General features: G+C 43.9%; 1 protein-coding gene across 1 annotated transcript; it reads right to left on the bottom strand.

The window, feature by feature from the left end:
* Nucleotides 1-306: 306 nt before the first annotated feature.
* LOC119799659 (olfactory receptor 13A1-like) lies at nt 307-12163 on the bottom strand. Its single transcript, XM_042054339.1, has 5 exons — nt 12025-12163; nt 6150-6296; nt 5941-6044; nt 3691-3759; nt 307-1242 (listed from the first exon to the last, which is right to left on the bottom strand). Exons 1-5 carry the CDS (start codon nt 12161-12163, stop codon nt 307-309), a joined length of 1395 nt encoding a protein of 464 aa, XP_041910273.1.
* Between the last annotated feature and the right edge of the window lie 215 nt (nt 12164-12378).

A 12378-nucleotide genomic window follows, 5' to 3' on the forward strand; every position in this document is an offset into this window, starting at 1 on the left:
TCCCCCTACCTTCTGCTCCCACCAGACATAATTCTTCTCAAGTCAAATACTGGGGTCTGGATGATTTTCACCAACACAGGATATCAAAAACCCCTACATCAGCGACACCAGGCTACAGACGTGCAGCCTGTCCCAAACCTGTTTGCCCACACTGACAGAAAGAAATGGCTAGTAGTTCCTCCAAGAGAGACACATTGCATGTACATCTGTCAGATAAATCACACTTCTGTTCCTTGCCATGGCACCAGATTCTCAGTCATAGGTTCCAACTAGTTCATCAGTAGCTGGGTCAAGTTTTCTACCTCCTCAACAGACACAGGGAAACACCTTCCTGAGGGCTACTTTGACATCCTTATTCCTCAGAGAGTAAATGAGGGGATTCAGGATAGGACCGACTGTTGTGTACAATAAGGAAACCACCTTCCCATTTTCCATGGAAGATCCGGAGCCAGGCTGCACATAGGTATAGATGATAGTGGAGTAATAGAAGGTGACCACCATTAGGTGGGCAGAGCAGGTGGAGAAAGCACGCTTCTTACCCTCTGCAGAGAGGATGCGTAGGATGCTGGCAATGATGAAGCTGTAGGATATCATGGTAAACAGGAAGTTGACCACGCCAATAAAAACATCTGCCATTACAGTCATGATGTTGTTGAGGGTGGTTGGGCTGCAAGGCAGCAGTAGCAGTGCTGGGATTTCACAAAAAAAGTGGCGGATTTGATTGTGGCCACAGAAATGGAGTCGTACCAAGAGGCCAGTGTTCACAGATGAGTTGATTGCACTGATGCCCCAAACACTGCCCGCCAGCAGGACACAGACAGGCCGACTCATCAGCATGCTGTAGTGCAGTGGGCGACAGATGGCCACATAGCGGTCATAGGCCATGGCTGTGAGCAGTAGCAGCTCAGCCCCCAGAAACCAGGATATGAAAAATATCTGGGTCAAGCATCCCTTATAAGAGATGTGGCTATCCTTCCCCACTAGACCTTCCAGCAGCTTGGGAAGAACAGTGGATGTGCAGGCAATGTCCAACAGGGCCAGGTTTGCAAGGAAGAAGTACATGGGGGTGTGAAGACTTGAGTTCAGGCTGATGGCCATGAAAATGAGGGTGTTTCCTGTAACAGCCATAGTATAGAAAATGGAGAAAAAGGCCAGGAAGAAAACCTGGAACCCAGGATCCCCAGAGAATCCCTGCAGGACAAACTCTACCACATCCGTATAGTTGTTCATTGTGATTTGAGACTGAGCCCCTGGGAATTACTCAGTATGACACAGGTGTGATGGAGGAGAGTTATCTGTCTATGTTACTTTCATTGGTTAATTAATAAAGAAAACTGCCTTGGCCCTTTAAGAGACAGAAAATTAGGTAGGCGGAGTAGACAGAACAGAATGCTGGGTAGCAGGAGTGGGGAGATGCTTCAGGCAGTCACCATAGTGAGTCTCCATGCTTCTCCTCTCCGAGATGGATGCAGATTAAGATCTCTCCTGGTAAGCCACACCTCGTGGTGCTACACAGATTACTAAATATGGGTTAAAGGAAGATGTGAGAATTAGCCAATAAGAGGCTGAAACTATGGGCCAGACAGTGTTTTAAAAGAATACAGTTTCCGTGTAATTATTTCGGGTGTAAAGCTAGCTGGTGGCCGGGTGGCGGGACGCAGCCCCGCCGCTCCTTCTACACAGGTGGGTATGGTCAAGGGGACACAGGGTGTAGAGCATCCATCCTCTCACTAAGGGTGCAGCCAGGTGTTACTAGAAATTCTTGCCATCTGTGCTGTTGTTGTAGAAAGCACATAATTAACATAATGACATCATCTCTCAACATGGTCTGCTAATCTGAACTCTCCAGTCTGTACGCAACAGACCCAGAACAGAAGAAAATGCTGCTATGGTGTGCAGTATCCCTTTGTAACATCTGTTAACTTTGATATTGATCATGCCCTGTGATATATTTTGAACTGGAACTGTTATAAGTATGTGTGCCAGACTACTAAAGTATACCAAGGGCCAACCTGGTCCCCAGCACAGCTTTTTCTGGACCTAGAGATGAGCAGCCTTATCAAGGAGTAGACCAGGGTTCTCAGATGCAGGCTGCAAAACAGTTCTGAGGAAGCATGCTTGGGGGTCTGGAGCATGGAGCAATGGCAGCATAACATGCATTTGGCACAGATGGTCCTGGCTCTTGGGGAATGAAATCTACAATCTCTTGTGAACACCACAACTGTCTATTTCTTCCTGGACACCCTAAGCACTCCTTGTGGATAGTAAACCTAATGAGGTAGATAGGAATCACCCCCCTTCCTTGGGCCTGGTGGAGGCCTTGCCAGGGCTGGAAACAGAGCATGAAAGGTGTGGCTTCAACCCAGCTTCAACCCAGGCCCCAAATTTCTAGGCTATCATCCATGCCCAGTCTCAAGTCTGTCTTCCCTACCCCTCATGCACCCGTCTATCTCTAATCACCCAGGCCTCTTCAAACATACGAACCTCTCAGGCCTAGAAAGAGGTGGACAGATTAGCATGTGGTAAAAGTAAGTTCTGCCCTCTCTAGTGTCTCCATGGGACTGAGTGTTCCTAGACCCTTCCTGGAGATGCAGGAGTAGGCTGTTGGCTACATGGAAACTAAGAACTCACATCAGGGTATATCTTGAACAAGGAAGCATATCTTCTCCCCTGCAAATGCACAGATCAAGGCCTTTCTCCTGCAGGGTGAGCTTGAGAGCAGGACCTGAGCTTTTGACACCTCCTCCACCTTTTCCCACTGAAGAACCAAGAAACTCGTAGAGTCTCCAGGGCCAATACTTGTCCATGCAAAAGCGAAGGTTGGTCTGTCAGCATTTCCTGCAGATGCCTGATGGCCTCAGACAGCTCGCAGGGCTTCTCAGATTAGGTCCTAAAATCTCTCTGTCAGCCTCTCAGCCCAGCACCTGTCTGCCTGCAGCTCTGGGTCACAGGTGTCATTGAGCCCTGAGCTCTGCACCAGATTCACAGGAAACCACCATGCCTCTCTCAGCCATCCATGGATGCCTCAGAAGCAAGCCACAGAGCAAATTTCCTTTTCTACATGGATCAATGGCTCAGATACATCCCAAAGCAGACCCACAGAGGCCAAGCTCTTATTTTCAACGTGAAACTGCGAAGTAAAGTGACTCTGGTAACAGATTTTTTAAATATTGGAATAGGTTAACAAAACCAAATATCTTTTGAGAATAATCACACACACACACACACACACACACACACTCACATACACACATACACGCACACACACACACACACACACACAGAGAGAGAGAGAGAGAGACAGAGACAGAGACAGAGAGAGACAGAGAGAGAAGCAGAGAAGGTAGATGCCTATAGGAAAGATGTGAGTAGAGGAAGGATCAGCTCACATGGAAAGAGTGTCCCTGAGTGTCCATCTAAGTCCAAGATGTCTGTATGTCATGGAGAACATGCAGTGTGGCCACAGAATGAGAGTCCTGTGTCTCTCTTGCTTGATGTTGACCTTAAAGTAGGGTCTGTGCCTTGGTGTGGACACCGAGATTGCTAGAGTGGCCCTCAGAGAGCAATTACCCACTCTGAGGTAAACAGGAGTCCCTGTTGGAGCCCTAGTCCTCCAGCTGAGACACCAGAACCTTATGACGCAGGGAAAGTAGGCACCTGAGGCCATATGCACAAGTCTAGGGCACTGACCCCTCTGGTGACTTCTACCCTGGGGATGCCTTCAAGAGAGCTTGGCTGAGAGTCATGTCCATTTGGTCCCTGTAGGAAGATGGATTTCACATTAACATACAATTCCTAAGCATAGTCTATGGGTTTAGCTCACCCAACTATATCATCTTGGTATATCCTAATTCTATCAATAAACCAACACTGATTGGTCAATTATCATATAGGAGATTGAGTAAGGGTTACTCTCATTCATTGCATGGGGGGTGTGGTCAATATGGGACATCACAGTTGAGGCTGGTCATGAGTGTGTGCATCTTTTCATTGCAGTTTTCAAAACCTCTCATGAGGACAGAGTGTGTGAAGTCTGTGGAGATGAAGATCAGCATCAGTAAACAGGACGTCAGTTCCACCACATTCTGTGGCACTGGGTATAGATAACAAGGCACCTGAGTTCCTAGCAGCAGATTGGCTCCCTGCAGAGCCGGAAGTCCCACAGCAGGTGGGCAAATCATCTTTTGCAGTCATAGAACAGTGCAGACATTATCACTTTCAGAATCATCCTTTACAAAAAATTCAAAGGAGCTAAAATGTCCATACTTCACAAACCAAATGACCACTGGCCACCTTAAGTTCCAAATCCTCCAAAGTCCTTGACCTCTGTCAATATACACACTCTCAATCCCTCCCAAAACCTCACCCACTTAGCATAACAGCAAATGCAGCAGTCTCAGAACAACTCAAGATTTGAGCAACTCCCAGAGGACATCAAGATGTGATATGATGTCATCAGAGAGTCCTTTATTGGCATTTGATGGGAACAGACACAGAGATCCACAGCTGAACACTGGGCAGAGAGAGAGAGCCCAACTTGGAGATCTCCATCAGGTCCTTCCCTTTGTAGCTCAGGGAACACAAAGGAAGAGGGAAGATGAAGAATTGTAGGAACCAGATGGGTCAAGAACACCAGGGCAACATGGCCTACAGAATTAAATGAGGAGGGCTCTTAGGGGCTAACAAAGACTGAAAAGACAATTTTCTACCCTAAGTAACCTTTCTCCCATATTCCTTTCTTTAAGTAACCCCAGTAAAACCCATTGGCTCAATTGGTTGAACTTTGGTGGTATCTGTGCTTTGGTCTATCCTAGGCTCCTTGATGAGCTCCTATGTTGTAAAAACCAATTCCTCTGAGATTACAACTGACCTTGGTCAATCATTGTGCATCATCCCAGAAAGGAAAATCTGCTGAGACAGCCTGTCTCCTGGGGATATCTGTCTCACAATGGGCAAACAATTTCAGGAAGGAGAGACTGCAGACTCCTATATAGTCCCCCATAGCTGCAACAACTTCCTCATTCCCAGGCTCCCTTGCTCACCACTATAAAAGGGTCCCAACCAGTTTTCTTTCCTTGGCAGAACCCTCCATTTCCCAGGGGAGAGAGGATGCCTGTGGTGGTTTGAATGAAAATATCCCTGTAGGCTTATAAAGGGTGGCATTTTTGGAATTTTGGTCTTGTAGGAGGAAGTGTGCCACAGGGGGCAGACTTTGAGGTTTCAGAAGCTCAAGCCAGGCCCAATGTCACTCTCTTCCTGCTGTCTGCAGGTCCAGATGTAGACCACTTGGCTCCTTCTCCAGCACCATGTCTGTTCTGTCTCCTTGTCCCCATGCTTCACACCATGATGATAATGGACTAAATCTGCATCTATGATCCCACCCAGTCAAATGTTTTTCTTTATAAGAGCTGTCCTACAGTTATGGTGTCTCTTTACCACATTGGAATTTTACCTGATAAGCCACAGCCCCATGGCGATACACAGATTAATAGAAATGGGTTAAATTAATATATGAGTTAGCCAATATGAAGCCAGAGCTAATGAGCCAAGAAGTGATTTAATGACTACAGTTTCTCTGTGGTTATTTTAGGTCTAAGCTAGCCGGGTGGCCAGGATGAACAAGCAGCCCTCTCCTTGCAACAGACTTCCCTTGTTCTCTTCTGCTCACTGGCTCCAGGCCCCAAGTAGGCCTGGCAAGACCATCTGTCACCCTTGGGAAACCTCTGCTTTCATTCTCTGCCCCCACCTTTCTTTTCTCTCACTTTGCTTTGTTTCATTCTGATATAGTCTGAGCTGCAGAAGGACGACTCCATCCAACCAGAGCACACACGAAACACAGTCAAACGCTGGGACGAGCTAACTCATGGGTCCTACTGTGAAGGCCACCTGGTTAGGTCTCCAGGATCCCAGGAATGCCCCTCATCTCACTAGGAGACTCACTTTGTCGAAAGTTCCAGGAATTTTCCCTGGGCTTTGGGGCATCTGCCTTCTGGAAGTTTTGAGTCTGGAGATACCCATCCTAATCTCCAGGACTATTGGGTAATCTGAAAACCAAGGGATGCCTCCTGTGACTGGATTTGACCTCTGGTTTTACCTTTGCCCCTCACCCACTATGAGCTCTAAATTATCCATGCCAAAACAAAACACACCTTTAGCCTGTTGGCAGGCTAACTTCAAAGAGCTCCTTGTAGGTGACTTAGAAAGGCCATTCTTGTGCAGCTCTTGGTTCAAATCCAATGTCAATATACACTGAACAACAACAGCTGGCTTGAATTCAAAACTTTCAATTTTAGTATCTAAATTGATTTAGATAACTTTAAAAGACAGAACAAAGAATTGTCTGAGTTGCCTTCCCTCATATAACCCCCTATCACTCTAACTCATCTCATTCCTGTCACTCAACTTCCTCTTATTAACAGTCCCACCCAGACACCATTATTAATTAACCCCCATCCTCCTTTTCCCTAGAGACTCCACACATCCTTAAGAAATGAGCCGTAAAGCCTAGTGTGGTCCTGCAGGATAATATCCTGGCTAGGATAGCTTGTTGTATAGAATGATGGTTTCTGTGGGAAACAGGCGGCAGCAACTGCAAATGTGTACAGAAATGGAGCATTCCCTCCCAATTCTCTACCCCATGCAGAAGAACCCAGGCATCCCAGTAGCCATTCCAGCCAGCAAGTCAAATCCCTATAGCAGAATGGCTATGGGTACAAGGAAAATATTTCCGTGTAAGGCATGGTTTTCTGTGCAGGGAAAGCCCCTTGGTTTTGTGACTTGGAAGAGAAACTGGGTATGGAAGTACAGTGGTCCTTAACCTGCTCTTTCTACTGGGTCTCCAAGCCTGCTTTCTCTGAGATAGGATTGGCTTTCTATTCTTGGAATTTCTTTGTCTTATGCCTGTGGTTAGCCTTTGTTTCTGCCTTATCACACTTGGATATTCTTTTGTTTCTCATTTTTACTTATAGAGGTTATGTTTTCAGTATACAAGTTTTTGTTTTTGGTTAGAAGGGTTATGGAGGATGTGGCTTAAAAATAACTATGTTTTATGATTAAAGCTTATAAATTACTAAAGTTCTAATAAGGTTTATAAATTACTGAAATTCTAATGATCAGTTAATGTTAAAAATAATTTAAAGAGATATGTTTAATCACTTATGTCTTTCCTAACTTGGTTAACCTTTAGCAATTTGGAGAAACTGAGTCATATAATACTTTGAAAAGCACACTATAAAAGGATTAGAAATGGGTTTGTTGTCTTAGGTTTCTGTCCTGCTCAGTTCCTGCAATCATTAAGTCCCAAAGAAATCACACAGAGGTCTACATTAGTTATAAACTGATTGGCCTAGTAGCTCAGACTTCTTATTTACTTTTATAACTTATATTAGTCCATTATTCTTGTCTATGTTAGCCACGTGGCTCAGTACTTTATTCAGCGAGGCAGTCACGTTTTCCTTCTTCTGTGGCTGAGTCAGGACTGCAGACCAGGACTTCCTTCTTCCCAGAATTCTCCTGTTTCATTGACCTGCCTCTACTTCCTGTCTGGTTGTCCCACCTATACTTCCTGCCTGGCTACTGGCCCATCAGCATTTATTTAAAATATAATTGGCAGAATATAAACCATTGTCCCACACCAGGGGTTTCTGTTCTCTCCAAAAATTGTATCTATGGTTTTAAGTTTTTTATATACTAAAGGAGCTTCAATTCAAAATTTTAGTTATTAAGGCTCAAAATCTTAACAGGAGTAAAATTACAAAAGTTTAACCTTATGAGAGTTTCTAATTTATTGTAAACTATTAAAAATAATTAATTCATAAAAGTTTATGACCAGTTACCTTATATATATGATCGAGGTGGATCATCTGTCTATGTGTTACTTTTATTGATTAATAAAGAAACTGCCTTGGCCTTTTAATAGGACAGAAAATTAGGTAGGCAGAGTAGACAGAACAGAATGCTGGGAGGAAGAAGGCAGTGAGGTCAGTTGCCATGCCTCTCTTCTCCGAGACAGATGCAGGTTAAGATCTCTCCTGGTAAGCTACCACCATACGGTGCTACACACATTAATAGAAATGGGTTAAGCAAGATGTGAAAATTAGCCAATAAGAGGCTGAAACTAATGGGCCAGGCAGTGTTTAAATGAATATAATTTGTGTGTTGTTATTTCCGGGCATAAGTTAGCCAGGCAGCCAGGAGCCCCAGGCAGGACAAAAAGCAGGCCTGCTCGTCTCATCACTACATATATATATATATATATATATATATATATATATATATATATTTACATATATATATTTAATACGTTCAGAACTGTGTGTAGTCATGCAGTCATACAGAGACAATCTTGGAAGGAGAGAACATTGTGTATCTCCCATTATATAATCTTCTGTTTATATTGTCAAATTTAAGCCTAAAGCAAAAAAAAATTAAATTTGAAATAAACTTAAAGTTCATTTAATTTAAAATCAGGTATATTGAAAAGCTGGTTAAAAGATATGACTATTTCAGAAACATGATTTGAATTTGCAATACATTTGTATGGCAGGACGTCCCCAGGATCAAGTAGTACTTTTACCCTTGGATGCGACACAACCCCATCATAGTACGTTGCATGCTAGCCTCATTATAGGAGAAGAAGTAGGAGGAAATAGGACCCACGAAAAATCTGATTCTCCTGCTTCTAGCTGTGTAGGCCTAACTAGTTCTGACTGTGTAGGCCAGACCAGAAAATTCCCTTTCTCATTTATAAAGAATAAGAATCACTCCTCATGTCTCATGACAGGGTGAGGTAGAGGGGGGTTCTCTTGTCCAGTGGAGAATCTTAAGAGTCTACACCCACATTCTAAATGTCTAAATGACACAGAGGGATCTGCATGCTATTTCAATTGGTTATGCCCTTATCTCTAACTCTCAGTTCTATCTTTTAGTAAGAGCTAATTCCAGGGTTCATACCTGTGGTGGTTTGAAAGGAAATGGTCCCCAATGGGAGTGACACCATTAGGAGGTGTGACCTTGTTGGAGTAGGTGTGGTCTTGTTAGAGGAAGTGAGTCACTGTGGAGGGGGGCTTTGAGGTCTCATATAAGGTCAAGCCATGCCTGGTGAGATAGTTCACTTCCTGTGGCCTTCGGATTGAGAGGTAAGGACTCTCAGCTCCTGCTCCAGCACCATGTCTGTCTGCACTCCACCATGTCACACCATGATGATAATGCACTGAACCTCTGAAAATGGAAGTCACCCCAATTAAATGTTTTTCCTTTATGAGTGTTGCCATGGTCATGGTGGTTTTTTTTTTTTTTTTTTTTTTTTTTTTTTTTTTTTTTTTTTTTTTTTACAGCAATAGAAATTCTAACTAAGACAATACTCTAACCACCCATGTTGCCTGATAAAGGAGGTTTCCAGACACTCTGACATCAAATCACAGTCTTGGGTCATTATTCAGAATATTTGAGTGGTGTCATTAGAAACTTATAGACAGTCTTATAAAAATGAATAGAATAGAATTCTATTTCTCTCTCTTTGAAACATATTATTATTTGTTATTATTTTTTCACAAAAATATAATATGATAAAACAGAAAGCATCACATCTGAACAAGGCAACCCAGTCAAAGGAAAAAAGACCCAAGAAGAGGCACAAGAATCAGAGACTCAAATGTTGACACACTCAGGAGTCCCATTAAAATACTAAGCTGATCCATGGGGTGTTACATACCTTTAATCCTAGCACTCAAGAGGCAGAGGCAGGTGAATTCCACTGAGTTCAAGGCTAGACTCATCTACAGAGTGAATTCCAGGACAGCTAGGACTGTTATACAGAAAATCCCTGTCTCGAAAAAAAAATTTCAGGCTAAAATTTTTAATATATATGCAGAGGACCTGGTATAGACCCATTTATGCCCTGTGTTTGCTGCTTCAGTCTCTGGAAGTTCATATGGGCCTTGCTCAGTTGATTCAGAACATCTTTCTCTCCTGGTGTCCTTTTAAACTGTCAGATATGGAAATTTAACTGACTCCTTTTACAAAGTTTCCAGATGCTTGTTTCTTATGCATGAATCTGATGCAAGTCATAGATAATTATAATTACCGTATCCTGCCACAGAACTGTAGCACACAGCCCAGCCAGTTATACAATGGAATATAACATCTCCTTGGACACCTGGGAAGCCCTCTAGAGTCCAATCTCTTGCCTACCTTCAAATGGCTCCCTTAAGATATATACTTCCCTGATTCCATATCCACTCTTCCTCCATCCCAACTGTCCCATTCCCCCAAGCTCTCCCCATCCTCCCTTTCTCACTTCTTTCTCCCCATCTCCCTTAGCCCCATCCTGCCCCCACCCCCAAGCTCTCAATTTTTGCCTGGCAATCTTGTCTACTTCCAATATCCAGGAGGATAACTACATGTTTTTCTTTGGGTTCACCTTCCTCTCTAGCTTCTCTAGGATCATGAAATATGGTATGTACTCACTCATTAGTGGATTCTAGCCATAGAATTGAGCCTATATTTCTTATTTATTTTAAAATCATCTGTGTTACATGAGAACATGCAAGTTTATTTTTTGTTTGTTTGTTTTGTTTTTTGAGACAGGTTTCTCTGTAGCTTTGGAGCCTGTCCTGGAACTAGCTCTTGTAGACCAGGTTGGCCTCAAACTCACAGAGATCCACCTGCCTCTGCCTCCCAAGTGCTGGTATTAAAGGCATGAGTTCGAGGCCAGCCTGGTCTACAAAGTGATTTCTAGGACAGCCAGGGTGGTTACAGAGAGAAACCCTGTCCCCCCCCAAAAAAAACAAAAATCATGCGCATATGTGTGTGTGGGTTCCCATGGAGCCAGAAGAGGGACTCGGATCCCCTACAGATGGAGTTGCAGGTGGTTAGGAGCTGTCTGATGTGGGTGCTGGGAACGGGACTCATGTCTCTGCAAAAACAGGAAGTGCTTTTAACCACTGAGTTATTTCTTCAAACCCGTGGTTTGATTATTTTTTCTCATTAGTTGTCTGGATTATTTTGAAAAAAATATATATTTCTTCTCACATATCTTTCTGTTATCAACTTGTTTTTATTTCATTATGTTTAAAATGTTCTTTCCCCCCATTTTAAGCTGCTTTTAACTTTATTGAGATTTGTTATTTGGTCTAGCATGTGATCCATGCTGGGAAGTCTTCTGTGTGCCAATCAGCCTCAACTGGTTGTGAGGGTTGCTGCAGCTCTCTCCTTCCTGACCACACTCCTTGTTGTTCTGTCTACTGCGACAGGAGCTTTCTAAGCCTCCAATCACTATTGCAGTGCTGGATATACCCCCATCTCCCTCAGCAAATTCTGTCTCTATTTCCCAAGGTTCTCTTGTCTGTGTGCTGAACATTGTCACTTACTGTTGGTGAACTGACAGTTTGATCAATTTATAATGGTCCTCTTGTTCTCATGCCACAGTTTTTCCTTACAGTCTTCCCGGTCTGGTGTAAATTCCGTACTCAATGTATAAGGTCGCCTTGGCATTTATGCTCTTAGTGTCTGATCCTTCCACAGTGGGTTTCAGCATGCAGGGGAAACTGCAGGCACTAGGGAGAGTGGCTGAGCTTACAGCAGTGTTTGTCCTGCAAAGTCCCGATATGAGTGGGCTCTGCAGGTGTAGAATGTCAGGCTAGCTTCCCTCAGAGGGTGTCTATGAGCACATTGAAGTTGTCTTCAGAGAAGGAGAAAAAGGGCCTCTAAAATCCAAGAGCCTTGTGCATAAAGAAGATGATGGCAATGTGGAAGAGCCCAAAGACAGCCTGGGAAGAATAGGAAAGAGACTGGGCACTCCTCATTCTGGCCTTTGTTTTCCCAGGCCCATTCACTATTTCTGCTGTACTGTTCCCAGTTTTTTTCTGCTGTACTGTTCCCAGCCTTTATGATGACCAGCACCTATATTTTACAGACTCAAATGTCACTTCCCTGTGTCCCCGACCAGTGCTTACATATCTAGGCTGGGATGCTGGCTCATATTCCATTTCTTTCAAGGTTGGTCCTCAGACTGGGGTCCTCTACTAAGTAGGCAAAGCCTCAGAGTGAGTTGTCCTTGCTCTCCCTTGGGGTTCTTGGGAGGTGTGCACACAATTCTTTTGGCAGCTGGTTCCTTATGGCGAACATTGCTAGTCCTTTCCAGAAACTGCTGTAATTCCGCCATGGCTCTTGTTCTGGGCCTTTCTTCTCTTCCTAACCTGGAACATTCATTTGCATTTCAGGCCAAGGGTTTTGGGTTTCCCATTTGCTCTTCTTTTCCTTTGGAGGAGAGGCTGACTCCTGATGTGGCCTGGTGTTGACCTTGCAGCCTCTAGGCATGGCTTTTCCAAGCTCAGTGGCCTGTTGATACATTCGAGGCTTTAGAATTTGTCTACCGTG

The sequence above is a fragment of the Arvicola amphibius genome, chromosome 1, assembly GCF_903992535.2.
Source record: "Arvicola amphibius chromosome 1, mArvAmp1.2, whole genome shotgun sequence".
NCBI lineage: Eukaryota > Metazoa > Chordata > Mammalia > Rodentia > Cricetidae > Arvicola > Arvicola amphibius.

What these genes read in the sequence shown, in the direction of transcription:
- LOC119799659 (XM_042054339.1), bottom strand. Translation starts at nt 12,163, where the DNA reads ATGGCGGAATTACAGCAGTTTCTGGAAAGGACTAGCAATGTTCGCCAT. An exon ending in AGCCTGCCAACAGGCTAAAG is followed by an intron (nt 6,045 to 6,149) that starts GTGTGTTTTGTT and finishes CTTGGTTTTCAG; the next exon opens with ATTACCCAATAGTCCTGGAG. An exon ending in GGGTAGAAGTCACCAGAGGG is followed by an intron (nt 1,243 to 3,690) that starts GTCAGTGCCCTA and finishes CCAGGGGCTCAG; the next exon opens with TCTCAAATCACAATGAACAA.